Raw genomic sequence first — 21,350 nt, forward strand, 5'->3', positions numbered from 1 at the left:
GATTTCTTATGCAGTCACTTGATGCGCGACCAAGTTATCACACTCATCCACATTTTTACACATTGCCACAAGGGCCTCAGTAAGTGATACAAACGGGGCGGAGAATACCCATCTATATTTCTCTAAAAAATACACTGCACACGCTATATTACTAATATTTACCCTTCTTCGATGGTCTAGCATTCTTTGCTTTCCTCCTCTCCTGTAGCTTTCTATCCTTTCGAATATCCTCCGTACTCTTGATTTCCGACTTTCCACTACCATCTTTGAATGAGCCCACTCTCTTTTCCTTTGCCTCGGCAACTCTCTTCTTCCTGACATGGTAATCATCACGATATTTATCAGCTTCCTTTGGTGCTCTCTCTTGCTTGTGCTTATATCTTGTACCAAAGCCTCGTCCAACTCCACCAGCACTTGCAGGTCCTTCGCGTTCTGCTTCACCTGTTCGAGGCATACGATCAACCTTGTGTGCTTTACGCCATCTATCGAATCGACCACTTTGGAAACTAGCTGCAATCTTTTGACCACTCTCTCCACGAATGTATTTGGTTCCTTTAGATCCATCCTCGTCGTTGGCTCGAGCGACATATTTACTATTCTTTTTATCCCATCTCATTCCCTTTGCTCTAGCGGGCTCGGCAAAGGATTTCGCACCGTCATCATTAGTGAGATCCATAGTAACGCCCCTAGCTGCTTCAACGAAATTCGAGTTTTGAGATGCTGTATTATATGAGCCAGAGTGAACACCATATCCACGCTCTTCTGCTGTATTGATAGTTTTGGGTGTGTATGACATGAAATTTTCGGAGTCTTTCCAAGATAGGGTTCGTCCTTTGCCTTTTTGGGATGCTTTCGAGAAGGTGACTTCGAGCTCGTTTTCCGATGCCTCGGCCATGTCGTCATCTCCTCCAGTAACCGTGACCTCAAGATCATCATCGTCATTGTCATCGCCATCTACCTCCATAGGCGTATCAATATCTAGTTCTTCTGCTGCTGCTGCTGCCTTTTCGTCCTCCTCCTTCTGTCTTCTTGGAATGATTTTCTCCCTTCGGTGTCGCATGATTTCAGCAGCCTCGCTGTGAGCAGCTTTGCCTTTTTGCCCGATCTCAAAGACAGTCTCGTTAGGTCTGAATCCACTAATTTTTGCGAGCATGTCTAATCGAGCTTGTTCAGCACCATTGGTTACATCCTTGAAAAGTGGATGTAGTTCCATCCATCCTTTCGATGCTACTACTTCCTTAGCTCTCTTTGCACTCTCGCTTGATGCCGAGTTACGGGTCTTAACGTAGAGCTTTTCTCCCTTGGCTGATACATTTCGCAGCGCAGTAAGATCATCGTCATCATAGAGAAGCTTCGTGATCCATTCAGACTTGCTTTCTATCTCATTTCTCTGCAGAGCACCAACAATTACATCTTCAGCGTAGTTTGGCGAATCGCCACATTCACGTCCCAGAAGTAGTCTCCTTCCCAGGAATAGCTGTAGATCGAGAAGATATGGCGCATCAGTATCTCTAACCAAACTGTAACTCCAACCTCGTTGACCAGCTCTTGCAGTACGACCGACTCGATGAACGAAGACCTTTGGTTGTGGTGGAAAGTCGTAATTAATGACATTTGCTAGGACAGGAATATCAATACCTCTAGCGGCAACATCAGTAACTACTAATATATTTGATTTTCCGGTACGGAAATCTTCAACCTGAATATTTCTAGCGGTTTGGTCAAGTGAACCGTAAGCATGAGAAACAGCAAATCCAGACATACGAAGTAGAGAAGCGAGATAATCGACATGATGCTTTGTAGCTGCGAATATGATGGTTGAATGCTCTGTAGGCTTTAACTTTCTACTTGGGCCATCAGGACCTCTCTTGCGCTTCTTGTCAAACCTGTCTGTTGCATTTATTGCATTCTCGGGTAGACCTGTGGGCATTTTGACCAAATCTTGAAGGATGTGCAATAAAGCACCTTCTTTTTCAGCACCTTTAACACTGAAAAATGCACTCTGAAGATCCGGAGAAACTTTGCTCTCTGCATCGAGACGAACCAAACTTGGCTCTTGAAGACCAGCTCTGGCAAATTCCACCAACGATTTTGGCAAGGTTGCAGAGAACAATAAAGTTTGTCTGGAAATTGGCAAGGCGTGAAGAATTTCTCCCAATTGAGCAGCGAAACCCATTTCGAATAGACGATCGGCTTCATCAAAAACAACATATTTCATCGACGATAAATCCAAAGACATTTCAACCTTAAGATGTAAGAATCGACCAGGCGTAGCAATAACGATATCAGGATTTCCAGCCATAAATCCGAATTGTTCTTCAAGACTGTCACCTCCAACAAGCAGTACACATTTAAGGTCAGTTCCTCGTCCAAATTCCTTAACAACTTTCAATGTTTGTAAGGCCAATTCTCGAGATGGAGACATAATTAGAGCTCTTGCACCAACACGCACACTATGAGCTCTCAACTTTTCAATCATTGGAATGACGAAGGCGGCAGTTTTTCCGGAACCAGTTCTAGCCATACCAACAACATCTTGATTATCGAGGACTAAGGGTATCGTTTTTCGTTGAATAGGTGTAGGTACATTGAATCCTTTTCTGCTGATTGCCTTTAACAAATGAGAATTTAATCCTTGGTTGAAAATTAGCATGTTTGCGCAAAATACAATGAGAGAGGAATTTCATACCCATTGCTTGAAATCCACCACCCTTCTTGACACTCTGCCCTTTCAAATTTGAATTCTTTCGATTCGCAGCTGATTGCTGTGCCGATATAAAAGCTCCATCGCCATCTCCATCACTCTCAAGTCCCAGATCCAGTATACCATTAGCATCCAGAGGATCTACATTTTTAGTAGTTGTATTTCCGAAATTGTCATCATCTCCGTCGATATCGTCATTGAAGAGAGATTTTGTGATATCAAAATCATTTTCCGAAAGCGCGGGGGATGCTGCACGACGAGGCATTTTGAGAGTCGTATTTTTCCACAGCGCGCGCAAATAGCAGCATTCAAAGCATTGAAGATATCCAAAATCTTATCAGTTCAACTTTTTTTCTGATATGGCCCGTGCATAGTTTCACCGCCTTCATTAGCGCAAAACCTTAAATTTTGGAGGCAGATTGGAAAAATATATTCGAAATATTTTGGACCTTGAGCGATCAATTGATATTGTACATAAATATTTGAGAATCATGGCACCACCAGCTTCCGGGCGCAAGTCCAAGAACGTTAGCAAAGGTAAAAATGATGCGAAAACATTGAAAAGGAAAAGAGATATAGAAGATCATGAAAAGCTTCAGAAATCAGTTGATGAGCTTGTAAGTGCAGCAATACCTTCCTTATCGACATTTACTGACTCTCCCAGGATGCGAAAGCAGAAATCAAAAGCTTCTCTGAACTTCCCCTATCTGAACCGACATCATCTGGACTCGAAGCATCTCATTTCAAAACTTTGACGGACGTTCAATCGAAAGCTGTACCTCTTGCGCTCAAGGGAAAAGATATTCTGGGCGCTGCGAAGACTGGTAGTGGAAAGACTCTTGCATTTTTAGTACCAGTATTGGAGAATCTTTACAGGCAGAAATGGACCGAATTAGATGGCCTCGGTGCTCTCATTATATCTCCAACTCGTGAATTAGCCATACAAATCTTCGAGGTTTTGCGAAAAATCGGACGCTATCACACCTTCTCGGCAGGATTGATCATTGGAGGTCGAAGTCTGCAAGAGGAGAGGGAACGTTTAGGGAGGATGAATATACTTGTGTGTACACCTGGACGCATGTTACAACATATGGACCAAACGGCGGCATTTGATGTTGATAACCTGCAAATGTTGGTTCTAGATGAGGCGGATCGAATCATGGATATGGGATTTCAAACATCTGTCGACGCTATACTGGAACATTTACCGAAACAAAGGCAAACCATGCTATTTAGTGCCACACAAACGAAGAAAGTGTCGGATCTAGCAAGATTGAGTTTGAAGGAACCCGAATATGTCGCAGTACATGAAGCTGCATCCTCAGCCACCCCCGCAACATTACAACAACATTACTGCGTGGTGCCTTTGCCTGCAAAGCTCAATACGCTGTTTGGCTTCATTCGAGCCAATCTAAAGGCTAAAATAATAGTATTTATGTCTTCAGGCAAGCAAGTGCGTTTTGTCTACGAAAGTTTAAGGCATTTACAACCTGGTATCCCATTGCTTCATCTCCACGGTAGGCAAAAGCAAACCGCAAGGCTTGACATTACTTCAAAGTTCTCTTCATCGAAAAACTCTTGTATATTTGCTACAGATGTTGTTGCAAGAGGTCTTGACTTTCCTGCAGTCGATTGGGTGATTCAATTAGATTGCCCTGAGGATGCTGATACCTATATTCACAGAGTTGGCCGAACTGCACGTTATGGAAAAATAGGCCGGGCAGTCATGTTTCTAGATCCATCTGAGGAAGAGGGCATGCTGAAACGATTGGAACATAAGAAAGTGCCGATACAAAAGATTAATATCCGACCCAATAAGACACAAGACATCAAAAATCAATTACAAAATATGTGTTTCCAGGACCCTGAGTTGAAATATCTAGGCCAGAAAGCATTTGTCAGTTATGCCAAATCCATCTTCTTACAAAAAGACAAGGAGATATTCAATATCAATGAGGTTGATTTGGAGGGTTTTGCTTCGAGTATGGGTCTTCCCGGTGCGCCAAAGATTAAATTCCAGAAAGGAAACGATGCAAAGAATGTCAAAAATGCTCCAAGAGGTGCCATTGAGTCTAGCGACGATGACAGTGAAACCGAGAAGAAACCTAAAAAGAAAGAAGAAGTCCGAACGAAATACGATAGAATGTTTGAGCGCCGTAACCAGGATGTTTTGTCTGGTCATTACTCCAAGATGATCGCAGATGATACCCCTATGAAGGATGTAGATGGTACCGCGGATGCTGATGAGGACAATGACTTCTTGTCGGTTAAGAGAGTAATACCCGTGGGTAATAACGATAGTTCCGACGACAATGATGATGAAGATGTTGCTGCGACCGGGCCATTAGGAAAGGTTATCGAGGGTATTAGCAAGGACCCTATTGTGATAGACTCGAAACGAAAAGAGAAACTTCTGAAATCCAAGAAGAAGCTTCTTAAGCTCAAAGATAGAGGAACCAAATTGGTATTCGATGAAGAAGGCAATCCTCATCAAGTTTACGAATTGGAAGACGAAGAAGATTTCCGCGCCAGAGGTCCAGCAGAGGAGCAACGAGCTAAATTCTTGGCAGAAGAAGCCGAAAGAGTTCGCCAAGCAGATCTTCTTGATAAACAAACTGCAAAGGATAAGAAACGGGAGAAGCGTGAGAAACGTAAAGCAAGAGAAGCAGCATTGGAGGATGACGATGAGGCACCTGAACTGGTTGGTGGTGGAGATGATGAAGATCCTATGGCTCTCCTTAGATCTTTGCCTCTACCAGAAGATGAAGAGGATGAAGATAGCACGGCGAGACCTGCAAAGAGACCTAAGAAATGGTTCGAGGATGATTCAGATGACGAGAGAAAGGTTGCTAAGAGAAAGAGTCGTGTTATTGAAGCTGCGGATGAACCCGAGACATTGGAAGATTTGGAGGCTTTGGCTGCTGGTCTTCTTAATTAATTTTGGCATCAGGAGTAGGAGTAACATAAAATGTAGAAATAGCGTTGATAATCAGATCGGAATTGAATCTTTATATACCCTTTTTGAATTTCTTGTCCTATTGTTTGTCCTTGTCAAATATTTACATATTCATTGTATCGCAAATCAAGACCCCTAATCCATAACCCATCTCACCGAATCTTGGCTAAAACTACCCCTCCAACCTAACCCCCACATTCCAACAAGTAATCACAGCTCATGCCACCACGATTGGTTCGTCGGCCCATGTGAAGCTTACCTCACATTTTTATGGAGCCCCGAAGCCAATTCGACTCGGAGGTAATCCGACGGCGCGGGAACCCTCCCACCCTCAAGTTGTACAGAACTTCTTTTTCTTTCTTTCGTGCTTTGCTTTTAATTATTCTTTATGCCCGGGAGAGTTATTGATTGAGAGATAGATGGGTTACTAGGATAGATAATGATATGAGAGGATTACGCGATATGCAGAACAGAGATGAGAATCATATTGAAAAGCAATGGCAGGCTGCTTGCGCTGAGAGAGGGGACCCGGATACGGATACAAATGCTGCGAATTTGGGGGTGGGAGAGAGGGCGGATGAGGATGGGAATGGGAATGGGAATGGGGATGGGGATGGGGACATAGATCAAGTGGGCAATCTGCTAGAGAGATGCGATGAGGTGGCGGGGAAAGTAAATGGGTTTCTGGAAGAACAGTTTGGAGAGGAGGAGGAGGTTTTGAGGGGGGTGCAGGAACAGACGAGGATTGCGCTGGGGGTTATTAGGGAAAGTTTGGAGAGGTATAGGTAAGGTTTTCTGTGAGGCGATTCTGCGATTGTGTGCGAGGCATGGAATTGAGTATTAAGTACCCATTGAAACTATGCTAACATGTGAGAATCCTCATAGTCTAGAAGAAATATCATTTTCCTACAACGGCGGAAAAGATTGTCTCGTCCTACTCATTCTCCTCCTCGCCGCGCTCTCCAATCACCAATCCTCTTTTTCATCCTCATCCTCATCCTCATCTTCGAATCCCAAACCTAAACCCCTCCCCCTCGCTCTCCCCTCCGTCTACATCCTCTCTCCGCATCCCTTCCCCGAAGTTGACACCTTTGTCGCCTCGTCTTCCGCACACTACCATCTACAACTCTCGCGCTACGCATCACCGATGAAAGAAGCATTCACGCAATACTTACACGATCACCCAGTTGTGAAGGCGATTTTGGTGGGCACCAGAAGGACAGATCCGCATGGTGCGGATCTGACGCATTTTGATTTGACGGATGGGGGATGGCCGCGGTTTATGAGGGTGCATCCGGTGATTGATTGGCATTATCGGGAGATATGGGGGGTGAGTGTGTCATTCTTATTACTATTCGTTCTTGGGGTTTCCCTGCCTGTTCCTTGCTTGCGTCACTTTCTTTTGCTCTCTTCCAGGGACATACTCTAGGGTGTGGAATTCGAGAAACCAGAAAATATTCACGACAAAATTCTGACATAACCCTCACAGTTCATCCGCCACCTCAATATCCCCTACTGTCCGCTCTACGATCAAGGCTACACCTCACTAGGAGGCACAACCGATACGCATCCGAACCCAGTACTAGTCGCCGAGGACAGCAAGGGAGAAGGAGAAGGAGAAGTAAAATTCCGGCCTGCGTATGAATTGGTGGAGGACGAGGAGGAGAGGCTGGGGAGGGATTATTAGGTGTGGGGTATGGGAGGACGTGAAAAGGGAAAAGGGAAATGCTAAAAACGCGTAAGAAGAAGAATCACCGGGGGTAGGGGGAATACTCGGACACTAAATAGAGAGGAAATATATGGCATACGGGAAAGAAAGAAAGAGAGAAAGAAAGAAAGAAGAGGAACGATGATGCATATGCATGATACCACTAGAGACGACAGCGTCTTCATTTCATGAAGAAGATCCAAGAGAATACAGGACACACATCTTGAACAGGGCGGCATAATGTACAGTACAGTATAGAGCACCGAATCTTTACATGTTTTATATATTATTGATGAGTTGGTTCTAGATGTATGAATGTGAATGTGGTTGTGGACATGGATGTGCATTTGCTTCGGGGTCATGTGTAGTTCCCCTCTGCTTTATCTCCATACTTCTCGAAGGAAGAAGCATCAGATGCGTTTCATCATCTTAGATGACCAGTAGTACAGTTAAACACTTGCATATCATATACAAATCACATATACATCATATCACATCACACAAGAAACCACCCAAAGAATTCCAAAAAATACATATTTCCTTCTTCATTACCAACCCCGAGTTACAACTGCCTGCATAGCAAACACACAGACAGGTACGGAGTTCCATGTATAGTAAGTATAGTGTGTGCGCACTCTAAACGAAGGGTATGTATGTATCCTCACACGCCAACCCCCATCCAAATGTGCCCAAAATCCCACTCCATGTCCGTGCAATCCAGCTTTGTTCATGATATAAGTGATCGCGCGGTAAGTAAGATTTCCCTTCCCTTTCCAGTCCAGTGCCATCCCATCCATTCCCATTTTGCACCATACCATATACACCCCTTCCCAAGCAAGGTAAACCCCTCGCCAAACAAAAGCAAATCAAATTCGATAAAGGAAAAAAACGCCCGATGAATTTATACATCTCCCACCTCAATCTTCACTAATCCCCGTGTAAAGAATATTTTCATTTGGCCTCACATCTCCATGTAACCTAAGTCTATAAAGACAAGTATAAGGCACCTTACCATTGCCATGATTCCCCTTACTTCTGATTAAGAATTTATTACTAGCAGACGTATCGTTCTTGATGTTATCATCCGATTCCGTAACAAAATCCCTAAGATCTACTTGTAGCGGAAAAGCTTGAGTGCTTGCACCATAAGCATCGTATGTCCAATCGCCCAGCTTTACCCAGCCCGATTCAAGATCATCGTAATTTGCTTCCGGGAAGATTTCATCAGAGCGCACTTTGACTTTCGCGAATGTAGGGGTGTGAGGGAGATAGACCAGAAGTTCCATGTGGCTTGGTGCTGCGAGAGGTGAGAGACCCGAATTGGCATAACCGGATTGAGGGAAGTGTTCCACAACGACTTGGTCAGGCCAGATATGATTAGCCGTTACGACACCAAGTGTAGGGCCGTTACCATTTTGTTGTGGTGAGCACCAACAATCGCCAATTTCATCCCATGCGGTGAGAGCTGTATCGGCGGGATTCGGGAGGGGAATGGGTTGATTGAAGATCAAAGCAATACTTCTGTGAACAAATCCAAAGTCCATGTGTGGAAAACGGTAAGAAGGCGAGGTGAGACGAGGAATGACAGCAGAATGGGATCGTTTGGCGAAATGGTCCATACGTCGAAGGGGTTGATCGGCCCTTTGGTTGACATTTGCGTCTGAAATAGCTTCGATCTGAGCTAAGCTAACTTCTCTAGCAATTGCTCTTACTTGCCCAGCGGTGAGAGCTTTCTTTCCAAGATTTGTGACTTTGTCTTCCAAATCTGCAATGTATTTTTGAAGCTCCAACTTAACCTCTGCTGTCTTATCTTTCCATTCCTTCTTGATCAATTCGATGACATCATCTCTCGAGGCAATCTTACCATCTTTGATAAGTTGTTGTATTCGAGCTTGGTGAAGAGCGTGAAATTCAGAGCCAGTCCAGCCCTGAATCTTAAGTCTATTACTTTCAAGATATCGATCAAAGTGCTTGGCATTGAAGCCTTCAGCACTGCGAGTATCAGATGGGGAGGGAGAGGTCGAAGGACCATCGGGAGAAGCATCGGAAGTAACATAGACAGGCTCCGGAATAAGAGATGGATCACTTCGAATCTTGTCTCGCATAGCTTGCCAAAGTTTTGCTGGAAGAGCTGGTTTCCCAGCATGGTCCTTTTCAAGAACAAGGAAATCCGGAAGCAATTTCTGGATTTCTTCCAGAGCATTTTTGTCAATTGAAGAACGATGCTTGAGGAACGTTATATCAGCTTCCGCAGCATCCAGACGGCGGTAGACTTCCTTAAGGTCCCCTGGAGCGAATATTCTAGTGGGATGTTTAATTTGCGATGGGATGAACTGTCCAATGTTCGACGACATATCTGTGCCATACCAATGCAGGCTAGGCTCGCCACTATTCAAAAAGATAGTCCATGCAATGAAGGCAATGAGGCCAAGAAGAAATAACGGTATTAAAGACTTGGTAATATCGCCAAAAAGATTGAAGAGGCCCTTTGTAAGCCTTGCAAAACTATAGATAGTTAGTTTGATCACAGAAATAGCAATATCAAATTTTACTTACAACCTGAATGGCCATCTCAGACCCTGTCCGACATCAACAACAGTTCCATCCCTAAGCTCTAATATTGGCCCATCTCGAGCACCACCCCGCATGTATTGTTGTTCTTCCATGATATCTCGTAATGCAGTACGTCGGTTTAGCTCGTCTTCATCCAAGGGGACGAGATATGAAAACCGTAGTCTTGTTGTTGGTATGAATCAGACATAATGCTAGCATTGTCGTACAATTGGCTTTCATTCTGGAAATTTCGATTGGCGCTTGGAGGAAGTCGTCGTTTAACAGGTCCAGTCCTCGAGCGCATAGAAGGGATGTGAGCAGGAGCATAAGGAACTGGTTTGGCAGGACGAGCATCAACTTATAAAATTAGCCAAAAATCCGATTAAAAAATCGAATTGGGTGGACTTACCATCAGGAATTGGTTCCTCGGGAGAATTTGCTCTAGGCTTGGTTCCCTTGCTAGAAGATTCTGGCTCTAAAAGACCTTCAATGACAGAAGAGATATCGTTGGCCAATGGAGCCGCTCTTGGACCATAATTTGGGAGTGCCAGTGTATTTGTACCGTACGCAGTACTTGTAGAAGCTGCCACGGGAGGAGGACCAGCGCCGCGCTCAGAACTAATTGCTGAGCTAGCTGATTTCCTAGGACGTCCTCTACCTGGTGTTCGAGCTGCTGGTATGTCTTCAGGACCAACAGCATTAGATCCGGAAACACTAGTAGCAGTGCGGCTACCAGCTCGAGTAGTACGTCTTGTAGACATTATTTATTAATTTGTTGTAACCTTGCTATCTTAGCAGCGATATCGTGAGACGATTGAGAGTATTCGAGTAGCTTGAGATTGAAATTGAAATCTGCAGGTGTCTGAATTAGTAAGGATCGATCAGATTTTCCAGCGATAAAGTCAATATAAGTAAGCCAAACCAATACACGCAGCTGTTTTATCTGGAAGAAATGAGAGGGAACAGCAAAGTGCCTACCTTTGAAGCTATCGTGATGCGCAATATGCACTTCAAATATTCTCGTCTTGCGGATTCTAGAAGAAAGCAAGAAGCAAAGAGTAAGGAGATATACTGAGAGAAGACTTGAGATGTACTGTTGCTTCTTGATCCCGCAAGCCCGTAGCTCTTGTGAAGCTATTCGGATAAATCTCGAGAATAAGAACAATGAAAGCGCAGATTCACTTTTTCGCACAAAACACGGTGGTATTTTCTTCGTCTACGCGTCTCAGTAAGAAGCAAGATCAATAAAGTATCTCGTGAAGCATTTGAATCGCATGCGCAGTAATTATTATGGTTGATTGTATTCTTTGGCGCGTGTTGATATATTGGAGTTCACGATATCGCGGAACACATTGAACGACACAATAGCTTCAAAGGCCATTTAAGTTGATGATGCAAACGGAGTTTCTCGCTAGGAAATTGAATAAGACCTTTTTTTTCTTGATCGAGTACAAAGTAATGATTGAATTCAGTCAATTAAAATGAAATATTTAGAATACAAAGGATGTTTTTTTCTTTGATTATTTGTGTTCTCTTTTCCCCATTCCTCGGTGTTGATTCTTTGTTCTATGAAGATTATGGAACAAAGCAATCAGTCAATCAGTTAGCCAAATCTGCAAGCTTAATGCCTCATTACTTCAGACGGTTTGACAGCCACGTGACCATGACGCTGGGATTAATTCAATCTGCAGTATCAGATCAGATCAGCCACAAACACTTCATACAAGTGCTTATACGCAAGCTCGCAAGTACCTGTAGGCTCGTACAGCAATTCGATATCCGGTGTGAATAAGTACAATATGTAATACATTTTCAATTGGGATTATTTCAGCATCAATGTTCATTAAATTACAAAATAAAGATATGCTGAATGGTAGGGAATTTGATTTTGTAGCTATAAGTCAATTCATTATACAAGAGCTTCCCGAGTACATGTAAACAAGTATTCAAATCCACCTTGTTAATTTCAATCACCATAATTAAGATGGATTTGATTACTACTATGAATGCAATACAATTGATATTGGCACTTCAATATCATTTCATCACTAGGTACCTCTAACGATGAAACTGCATGTCAGGAATCGTTGAGCCAGTGTAACTATACAGAAGCCAAAGACAGACTACTTACTGCTACTACCAGGATTATATCATAAGATTTTCCCCATGACATATCCTCTTCCTTTCCTTCCAGCACTATATACATACAGCAACCTACTCATCATCCCAATAAGAATCCGATCCAAAGACTCGCATTTCTGTCTTCTTCCCAATCTCAAACGCTTTCTTCGCAGCCCTCGTAGCATTCTCCCTCCACCCCTCAATGAACTCCCTCGCCCTCCCCCTATCCTCCCCAAAAAGAATCTCCTGCTCCTCCACCACCTCCGGCGCATCCCACCTTCTCAATCCCAATAGTGCATCCGACAATGCCCCCAACGAATCCAATCTCACACACCCCGGAAACCTATACGGAATTTGCGAATTAAAAACCGGTTTCCCGCTCGGCGTCGCTTTCGGCGGCATGCACGCTATTCGCGCCAACGTAACATCTTGTACTGTCCCCGCCCCAAGATCCGTATTCGGAAGCGTCGTGTGATCTTCCGCAACACGGGACATCCAGGGGAGAATGGTGCGGCGTTTGGGCATATCGGGATAGCGAGGTTGAGCACCATGGGGTATTTGGGGCATGGTGAAGCGCGCTTCCCCGTGGAGACAAGGTACCGTTTCCCAGTTGAGTCGCGGGGTCGATATAGTTGGGATGCGTGTTACAGCACCGCTTTTTTTGTGGTCTTCAGGTATTCCTGCCCACCAGTTTGCGAGGACCCCGGGTTTGTGAAAGCCAGGGACGATCTTAGTACTGTTTAGAGGAGCTTCATCATCGAGACTCACAGAGCCTTGGACTTGAGCATTTATGTTAAATTCCCCTTTCAAAAGCTTGTTCACATTTTGATCAATGTGTTCGAAGCCACCTGTTGTAGGGTGATCTTCATCAAACTCGGAGTAATTTGCATAACTAGGATATGACAATAAGCTCGTCCAATGATCCGGTCTTAAGGCTATGTAAGTGGCGTAATGTACCGGATCTTGTGATACTAGCTGTTGTGCTATAGAATGAAAAGCTGTTGGGAGCCAGCCTTTGTTTTCATTTTCATGAAAATCTTGTCGAGTGTGATGTTTATACATCTCCAGATCTTCATCTACAACGCGAGCTACTTCTCCATCATTTGCCACCCACCACCATTTGAATATTGGGATATTCACGGATCCCTTCTCGTCCCAGGCGCGAATAGCAGCATCAGAATCCCAACTGTCCTCTCTTGTAACATCCGACGATAATAAAAATGAAAGCGTTCTTTTCAGGAAATTCTCGTCGAAAAGTCGTTCTTGAATGGTCCTCGGAGGCCAAATTGCCTGCTTAGCAAATTTATAATGTCCCAAAGCATCACACTCTTGTTGTACTCTATGTAAATTTGAAAACCAACCACTCGCCTCGCCGATCTTAAGTGCCTTTACAGCATCTTCACCATTGAGACGTGCCGTATTTAAAGCTTTCATTCTATCGTTTAACTCGGCCTGTTTACAGTATTTGACTTTGAGGCCAGACAGAACAGCTATCTTCCGTTGGTGCCTTGAACAAACTCGCGTTAGGTTTCTGATGGTAACATTGAGCATAACCATAACATCGTTGAGAACATTTTGTGGCATACGACGCCATTTATGCGTCCAGTATAGGGTATCAATCTTTAGATGAAAGGATACCGTGCATTGACAGGAAGTGGGCTGGTGAGCTGTGTCGGAAAAGTTTGATATCATAGACTCATCCGAGTCAGTATCAATAGAAGGTGAAAGCTCACCCGCTTCCGCATCAAATCTAGTGTATCTCGATAATTCTCGAGAAGAGTCATTGAGTCTGGTGTCAATGCTAATAGGTCCAGTTTCGTTCATCCCTTGAATATAGAGTGGCTCTGATGCACCTTCAATATGTGATGTATCTGGTTGTACGTACAAACCATTTTTCTCCAACAGAGTTGTCCCATCAAGAATATTGGCAGAGATGTTTATTGAGTCATCTTGATAGTGGACTTCAATCATATCGCTATATAACCCTGTTGATAGATTCCTACTCAATTTTAGATTTTCATACATTGATCTAGGGTGTCTCCGGGCCCCTTCAATGTTTATCGCCCTCTCACAATCTGATCCTTGCAATTGTTTTCCATTCCTTGATCCCTTTTTAGATGTTAAAAGGCGTTGAATTAAAGCATCATTTAATCTATGTAGAGCATCCGGGTAATTGGGAAACTTCTTTGCTACCCTTGCCAAATGAAAAAGAAAATTACTTGTTTGTGATGAATCCTCCACCCAAGAGCATACTCCTTCGTATTTCGACCATCTAGCTTTTATGTAATTTATTCTTTCTATGCGACGCTTGCGAATCCGAGGTATGTTCTGCTCTATCCCTAGGCGAATGTACAGAAGTTGATTGTCGAGGGTCTCTTCAGTGTATTTATCCTTCCACCAAGCTGGGTTGCTTTTAAGTATTTTAAAGACAGTATTCATGTATTTAAATATATCATCTTTGTTGGCATCTAATGCCTCAAGGGTTTCAAAGCAGTAAGTGGTTTTCTCTTCATTACTTCTCATGTGAGCTATCGATTCAAGAAATTTTCTTAAATCTACCACCTCTGAAACACGCTCTTTTTGACTTAAAAGAATGGGTTGTGCTTGGGAGGATGCATCCACCGCGTTGACGTTTTGATTTGAGCATTGCATGTTGAGGTTTAGAGATAAATTTTGACAAACGTTGGGATAATTTGTCAAGAGCCAATGTAGATATATGAAAAGGTAACGATTGAAATCAGAATGCGACGGAAGCGAAAAAAAAGCATCATTAAAAGCAACTACTGCAAAATAAGCAGCTTAGATTTCGTCGACATTTGATTGGGTGCTTTGATCAAGCTTGTCGACAAAGAGCTGGCATTTTGAATGCTCAGTTGGGAACTCTATCCCTCCCCGTCTTTTTTTCTGGAGAGGGGTAATTATCTTGTGGTATCAGTCAGAAACAAAGGTCTAGAAAACATACGTCAAAACAGACAAAGGAAAAGTCGAAGGATATGGGCGAGTACAAGAATGACGCAGCAACTGGTGGAGCTTTAACCAAGAATCACAAAGGAATATTAGCAAGAGTCTTTGAGCTATCGGTCAAGGACACAAAAACGATGGGGTTGAAGAAGATACTGGTATAGCTTGATATAAAGAGTGACGAGTCGAGAATATGTAGATCCCGACGGTAGAAGAGTAGATCTGAAAAGACCATATTGTATGATGGGATGGAAGAAGACCGTATGGAATCGAATACTTTGATTGATTCCCTGCGAGATGCTCATTATCTGCAAGCCATCTCCTAGAACTTTCATAGGTGAAGTCTTCCACGTTGTTTGTACTCCATGACTTATATGGTTTCTTTTGGCATCACGATATATCAATCAACATCAGCGTCTCAATAACTTCAAGGTGATTAAATTAAAGTGACGCTCCGCTGGCTCTCCGAGGGCCACTGCCGTGGAGGCAGAATAGTTGGAATTATGTAAGCGCTACTTCATGCATGTGATTCGATGTCACCAGCCACGGAGCCACGGAGCCACAGAGCCACAGTCTCATAGATAAAGTCCAATCAAAATGAAATGACGAACTTCAAAGTTCAAAGAACAAGCCAGAAGATCAACAGTAGTGGGCTCATCTCATTTCTCCATTGTTCCACCCTTACTCCATAGCATTGGCGTACGCTGGTTTCATGAAAAGTCGAGATCAAAGTTTAAAACACTTCGATAACGTCAGCCAATTTTGAATCATTAGTTCCAAACTTCAGATGGGATATTTTCTTTCCTCTCTTCCATAAATAGATGTTGGGCTAAATGTACCGGATAGTCGAAAGTTAATGAATGACATTGGCATTGGCATCTGTCACTCATGTTGCCTTCCTCCCACTGTTGTCCTGCCTCAGACGACAATCAAGGATCCAGTATATTGCTAGTCCTGCTCCTAGGTATCACCCGTTGACGGCAACACTATCCCCGCGGGTCCTCTTGAGCTAGTTGTTACTCGTATGGATGACTCAATTAATAGCGGCGTCCTCGTAAAGTCTTCTGCTACGACGTTTTTCATTCGAGCGGATAATGGAAATTAAATCTGTGGCGGCGGTATGAGGAGTGGAAACCAACCTGGTACTTTGAGCATGTTCTCGTACTCCGTTCCTATTCTAACCACATGCTATGCTTCTGCTCCGTGTCGTAACACGCCCTGTTATTCCATGAAGCTGCTGGCCAGCTGTTGCTACTGTAGTTGCTACTGTGGTTGCTATTATGCGTGTTCCTGTGAGTGTTCCTGTTGCTCAATACCAATACCAATACCAATATCAATATCAATATCAATATAATTCCATGCATCCCTCCTTTTCTTCCCTCTGTCCTGTCCTGTCTTCATCCGCAAATTAAACACGACTATCATTACTCAAGTAGCCGCTGCTTCATTTTCCATGTATCAACAATATATCAACAATCTATTAGCAACTTAAATTTTATGAGGCAATCCTCGTTAATCCCTGGCACATCCAGCAGTTTCGAATGTTGCCCCACCATCGATCTGCAGGCCCCCCGATGACCGAGAATCTTACATTTAATTTATTATTCCTCTCTCTCGCTGTTTGCTATTAACAATAACATAACTCTCTTCCAACTTTTCTGACTAAAATCCAAAGAATAATTCAATTTCACACAGCAATCATGTCAGTTGGAACAGTCTTAATCACCGGGTAAGTTGTCTTTCTATAATACTTCAAATTCCAAAATCTTCAAATGGTCGATCGAGTCCAGACGAATTGTTGGAGAAACTGGGGAAATGTCGAAATTTAACCCCGCCATACAACCATTAATCGATCATTATCCAACCACCAACGATGAACTACATACTGATTGGCTTCTTTTCATAGAGGTACTGGATACATCGGTTCTTTTACAACTTTGGCCTTACTTGAACATGGCTATCATGTTGTGATTGTTGATAGCTTATACAATTCTTCCGTTGTCGCATTGGATCGCATTGAAACATTATGCGGCAAGCGACCAGATTTCTACCAAGTCGATATTACAGATGAGGCAGAGTTAGAGAAGGTCTTTGCTGCTCATCCAAAGATTGACAGTGTCATTCACTTTGCTGCTTTAAAGGTGGGTAGATTCTATATCGCATGACCAACATCACGAAACTAACCAACTCTTGTGCGACAGGCAGTTGGAGAATCGTCCGAAATCCCACTCGAATACTACCGCGTTAACGTTGGTGGAACAATCTCTCTTTTGAGATGCATGAGCAAATATGATGTCACCAACATCGTCTTCTCCTCATCTGCCACCGTCTATGGTGATGCGACTCGAGTTCCAAATATGATTCCGATTCCAGAACATTGCCCAATTGGACCCACAAACCCATACGGACGTACCAAGAGCACGATTGAAGATGTCATCACTGATCATGTCAATGCGCAAAGAAATAATTTGAAGAAGAAGGGAGAGAAATACGAGCAATGGAATGGTGCATTACTGAGATACTTCAACCCCGCTGGTGCTCACCCAAGTGGTATTATGGGCGAAGATCCGCTAGGTGTCCCATTCAACCTCTTGCCATTGTTGGGCCAGGTTGCTACTGGAAAGCGAGAAAAGTTGCTCGTATTTGGTGATGGTAAGCAATCTCCAGCCTTCTCCGCCCCCCACTACAATTCTCCACCCTCCCACTCTATACTCTCCAGCCTCGGTTCGGCCCTCCTCCAGATTGAGCAAGTGCTAACAAAATTTTCTCTCTAGACTATACTTCTCGGGACGGTACCGCCATTCGCGATTATATCCACGTTGTCGATTTGGCAAAGGGTCATCTCGCCGCTCTAAATCACCTTCGCGAACAACAACCAGGTGTGCGCGCATGGAACTTGGGATCTGGTCGTGGATCTACCGTCTTCGAAATGGTCAAAGCATTCAGTCATGTTGTAGGACGCGACCTTCCATATCAAGTAGTTGAACGCCGAGCAGGTGATGTTCTAGATTTGACTGCCAATCCTACCCGCGCGAATGAGGAATTGAAGTGGAAGACTGAGTTGACATTAGAAGATGCTTGTGAGCATTTGTGGAAATGGGTTAGTAATAACCCACAAGGATATCGTCAAGATTTCCCTGAGAATCTTTTGAGTGATTATAAGGAGAGTTTGAAGAAGAACAATTAGTGTGGGCAGGGCCTATTGAGCACAGTTTTTGCAGTTTGAGGGGGCTATCATGATTAATTTTGAGCATTTACATGAGGTTATATTAGTTATAGATATCAAATAAGTTCATTCACGACCAACTAGAGAATAAAATTAGAAGCAATTTTCCCACGATCTACGTCTTATTGGAGCGGGTTGATGTGTGTGTAGATATGTGTGCAGTCGTAGTATTTATCTCGAAAGTAAGTGAACGAATGATCAAGTGTGATGATTGAATGGGGTTCATAGAAACAGACATTATCCCATACGTAGAATGTCAGTAACGAGCTCAGACATAGGGTTGCGGGAGCTAGTAGAGTAGTGCGATTCAGTAAAGTAGTGTGGAATAAGCTCACCGGGAGCTTGTATAGTGAGTGCTTGGATTGGACTAGAAGCTGATTAGTGGGAAAGAGAAAGAGAGGCTCGCTGGGAACTAGGTGACAGGGTGGTGATTGTATGGATTGTACGGACTGTATGGATCTACGGATCGTATGAGTTTTAGGGAAGTGATTGGTGAGTGGAGAAGAGGAGAAGAGGAGAGGGTCTTCGAGAGCGTATTGGGAGATGGGTGGGAATAGGTGGGAATGGGTATGAGGGATGGAATTAGGAGAGGAGAAGGGAGGGGAGGGATTACTGGGTATCTTGGAAAAGATGGGGAGTGGATTTAAGTAGGTATCTACCTAGGTATCTCTTCATTTTCTTGTTTTTGACCAGAGATACTTGGATAGGTTTTAGGGTTTGGTTCTTACAATGCTTACCTACTCCGTGATAGTTTACTATGATTTAATGGTTTATTAGGAATTTATTTTTCTCTTGGGAATTTTACAACACAATAAATAACCTATTCTATATATTTTTAACAAGATTACCTCAGCTTACATACACTTCAATATATCAAAAACTCAATCACGCCAGTGCGGGGTTCTTTCTCTCTCTTTCCTTACTTCCAGGGGTACCTAGCTACAGCTACCCGAAATACAAAACTGATTGTTAAGCATCTGTATAATATGACGAATCTATACTTCCGAATGTTGGGGGTTGTTGGACCTTATAACTTATAAGATCTCAATTGTTTCTGATTATCTCTCTACTTATCCTGATCCTTTCCATGTCTACACGAATTCTCAAATCTTCACCCGTTCGCAGAAGTTTCAAGGGCATAACTGTTGCTCACACGAATATCACCTTAACCTTACAAGCCCCACGTTCAACATTACCCCTCCTGTTCACACGATTCGCATCCTCGCACTCCTCGTTCAACTTTCATAGGATTAGTAGACCATTCGTCGCTTCTGGGTTTGAGAGTAAGAAATTTGGAAAGCAAGACGTGCAGAGAAGAAATATGTCTGAAGTTCCGCAGAAAATGAAAGGTGTGGTGATTGAGAAGACGGGGGGTGTGGAGGTACTGGATTATAGAACGGATGTAGAGGTGCCGGTACCCGGGGAGGGAGAGGTGTTGGTGAAGAATGAGTTTGTGGGGGTTAATTATATTGATACGTATGTTCTTTCTTTTCTTCTCTTTTTGTGTTTATATTTATGTTTCTTTTGGGGGTGTGGTGTGGTTCGGTGTGGTGTGGTTGGGATGCGTCGGAACGGGATGGATGGAGGGATGAATATACTCGTCGCACAGTATATCCAATATCCAATACAATTCGCCCTTGAATAAGTATTCAAAAACTCATCCGCTAACCTCTTCCCCTCCAGCTACTTCCGCACCGGTCTCTATCCCTCTCCCAAACCCGAAATCCTCGGCCGCGAAGCAGAAGGCACAGTAGTTTCTCTCGGTCCCTCCACAACTACCAATCTCAAACCCAACGATCGAGTAGTCTACATGGGTGCCTCTGCCTACGCCGAATACACCGTCGTCCCCGCAGCAAAAGTGCACACTGTTCCCCCGGGACTTGCTCCTGGTATCGCGGCCGCAGCTATTCTTCAGGGTCTCACGGCCCTGACCCTCATTCGGGAAGCGTACCATGTGCAACGCGATGATTGGATCTTGGTTCATGCTGCTGCGGGTGGAGTAGGTTTGTGGTTGTGTCAGCTTTTGAGAGTGGTGGGAGCGAAGGTTATTGCGACGGCGAGTTCAGAGGAGAAATTGAAGTTGGCAAAGGAGAATGGGGCGACGGTGGGGATTAATAATAAGGAGGAGGATATTGTTAAGAGGGTGCTTGAGATCACGGGGGGAGAGGGTGTTCATGCGGCTTTTGATAGTGTGGGGAAGGATACTTTTGATGGGGATTTGGAGGTGGTGAGAAGAAAGGGGACAGTGGTTAGTTTCGGTAATGCTGTAAGTTTTTTTAATTTCTCTCATCCCGTTTTATCACCCATTCCCCCCAATCCTAAATTCTCGAATTTCCACTAACCCTGATATTTGTAGTCTGGAGCAGTTCCCCCCTTTGCGATTTCCAAACTCGCAGCAAAGAATCTAAAGGTTCTTCGTCCAACACTTTTCGGATATGTAGCTACCCGTGAAGAATTCGAGAGGTACATGGCGGAACTCTTTGATTTTATTATTAAGGATAAGTTGAATGTAAGAATTCATGAGATTTATCCTTTGGAGGATGTGAGGAGAGCGCATACGGATATTGAGGGGAGGGGGACGATGGGGAAATTGTTGTTGAAGGTTTAGGGTGTGGATGTGGGAGCAAGGGGGAGGGGAAGTGGGAGGTGGTGGATGGATGGTATAGATTAGTGTAGAGGAACGTTTATACGAGTAGTAAGATTACAATATCTATGAGGCTTTCACTGAAATGGGAGTGTTTCTTTTTTGATACTCGAGAGTTCCGGAGTGTATCAATCCAATTAAATTTGTTGAAATTCTTAGTCTTTGCTTCTTTTTTGTAGTCTTATAATTCATTAGTTGGGTTATGCATTGAGTTTGGGGAATGGTTGGATGGGATTGAAAGTTGAAGAGTTGAATTTTAGATGGTTGAGTACGTTTTTTATGAATGTTATGGAAGAGAATTTGTAGATTGAGGGATTGAGGAAGGGGAATTGAAAAGAGAGGTGAGGCGAGGTGAGATAAGATGGGGCTAGAGGGAAATGGAGATATGGGGTAGAAAGGGGAGAGATGGAGAGGGGAGATGAGATGAGTGAGTATACTCTGCCTGCTTTATTCTGCTCTGCTGCTTTATCACGAATT

General features: G+C 43.6%; 7 protein-coding genes across 7 annotated transcripts; 4 read left to right on the forward strand and 3 right to left on the reverse strand.

The window, feature by feature from the left end:
* Positions 1–151: 151 nt before the first annotated feature.
* Bfra_005688 (putative atp-dependent rna helicase dbp10 protein) lies at positions 152–2,969 on the reverse strand (the record flags this gene model as incomplete). Its single annotated transcript, XM_037336066.1, has 2 exons — positions 152–2,634; positions 2,690–2,969. 2 exons carry the CDS (start codon positions 2,967–2,969, stop codon positions 152–154), a joined length of 2,763 nt encoding a protein of 920 aa, XP_037191276.1.
* A 226-nt stretch (positions 2,970–3,195) lies between these two features.
* Bfra_005689 (putative atp-dependent rna helicase dbp4 protein) lies at positions 3,196–5,642 on the forward strand (the record flags this gene model as incomplete). The annotated part of the gene is made up of 2 exons (XM_037336067.1): positions 3,196–3,321; positions 3,369–5,642. The coding sequence occupies 2 exons, from the start codon at positions 3,196–3,198 to the stop codon at positions 5,640–5,642; spliced, it is 2,400 nt and encodes a 799-aa protein (XP_037191277.1).
* A 462-nt stretch (positions 5,643–6,104) lies between these two features.
* On the forward strand, positions 6,105–7,347 carry Bfra_005690 (putative fad synthetase protein; the record flags this gene model as incomplete). The annotated part of the gene is made up of 3 exons (XM_037336068.1): positions 6,105–6,445; positions 6,546–6,990; positions 7,150–7,347. The coding sequence occupies 3 exons, from the start codon at positions 6,105–6,107 to the stop codon at positions 7,345–7,347; spliced, it is 984 nt and encodes a 327-aa protein (XP_037191278.1).
* Positions 7,348–8,285: 938 nt separating this feature from the next.
* Bfra_005691 (putative spindle pole body-associated protein sad1 protein) lies at positions 8,286–10,682 on the reverse strand (the record flags this gene model as incomplete). The annotated part of the gene is made up of 4 exons (XM_037336069.1): positions 8,286–9,873; positions 9,925–10,104; positions 10,149–10,278; positions 10,331–10,682. 4 exons carry the CDS (start codon positions 10,680–10,682, stop codon positions 8,286–8,288), a joined length of 2,250 nt encoding a protein of 749 aa, XP_037191279.1.
* Positions 10,683–12,135: 1,453 nt separating this feature from the next.
* Bfra_005692 (uncharacterized protein) lies at positions 12,136–14,694 on the reverse strand (the record flags this gene model as incomplete). Its single annotated transcript, XM_037336070.1, has 1 exon — positions 12,136–14,694. One exon carries the CDS (start codon positions 14,692–14,694, stop codon positions 12,136–12,138), a length of 2,559 nt encoding a protein of 852 aa, XP_037191280.1.
* A 2,009-nt stretch (positions 14,695–16,703) lies between these two features.
* On the forward strand, positions 16,704–18,190 carry Bfra_005693 (putative udp-glucose 4-epimerase gal10 protein; the record flags this gene model as incomplete). The annotated part of the gene is made up of 4 exons (XM_037336071.1): positions 16,704–16,732; positions 16,910–17,144; positions 17,205–17,655; positions 17,778–18,190. 4 exons carry the CDS (start codon positions 16,704–16,706, stop codon positions 18,188–18,190), a joined length of 1,128 nt encoding a protein of 375 aa, XP_037191281.1.
* A 1,126-nt stretch (positions 18,191–19,316) lies between these two features.
* Bfra_005694 (putative quinone oxidoreductase protein) lies at positions 19,317–20,837 on the forward strand (the record flags this gene model as incomplete). The annotated part of the gene is made up of 3 exons (XM_037336072.1): positions 19,317–19,705; positions 19,913–20,495; positions 20,586–20,837. 3 exons carry the CDS (start codon positions 19,317–19,319, stop codon positions 20,835–20,837), a joined length of 1,224 nt encoding a protein of 407 aa, XP_037191282.1.
* Between the last annotated feature and the right edge of the window lie 513 nt (positions 20,838–21,350).

This window comes from Botrytis fragariae (assembly GCF_013461495.1).
Source record: "Botrytis fragariae strain BVB16 chromosome Unknown tig00000075, whole genome shotgun sequence".
Classification (NCBI taxonomy): Eukaryota; Fungi; Ascomycota; class Leotiomycetes; order Helotiales; family Sclerotiniaceae; genus Botrytis; species Botrytis fragariae.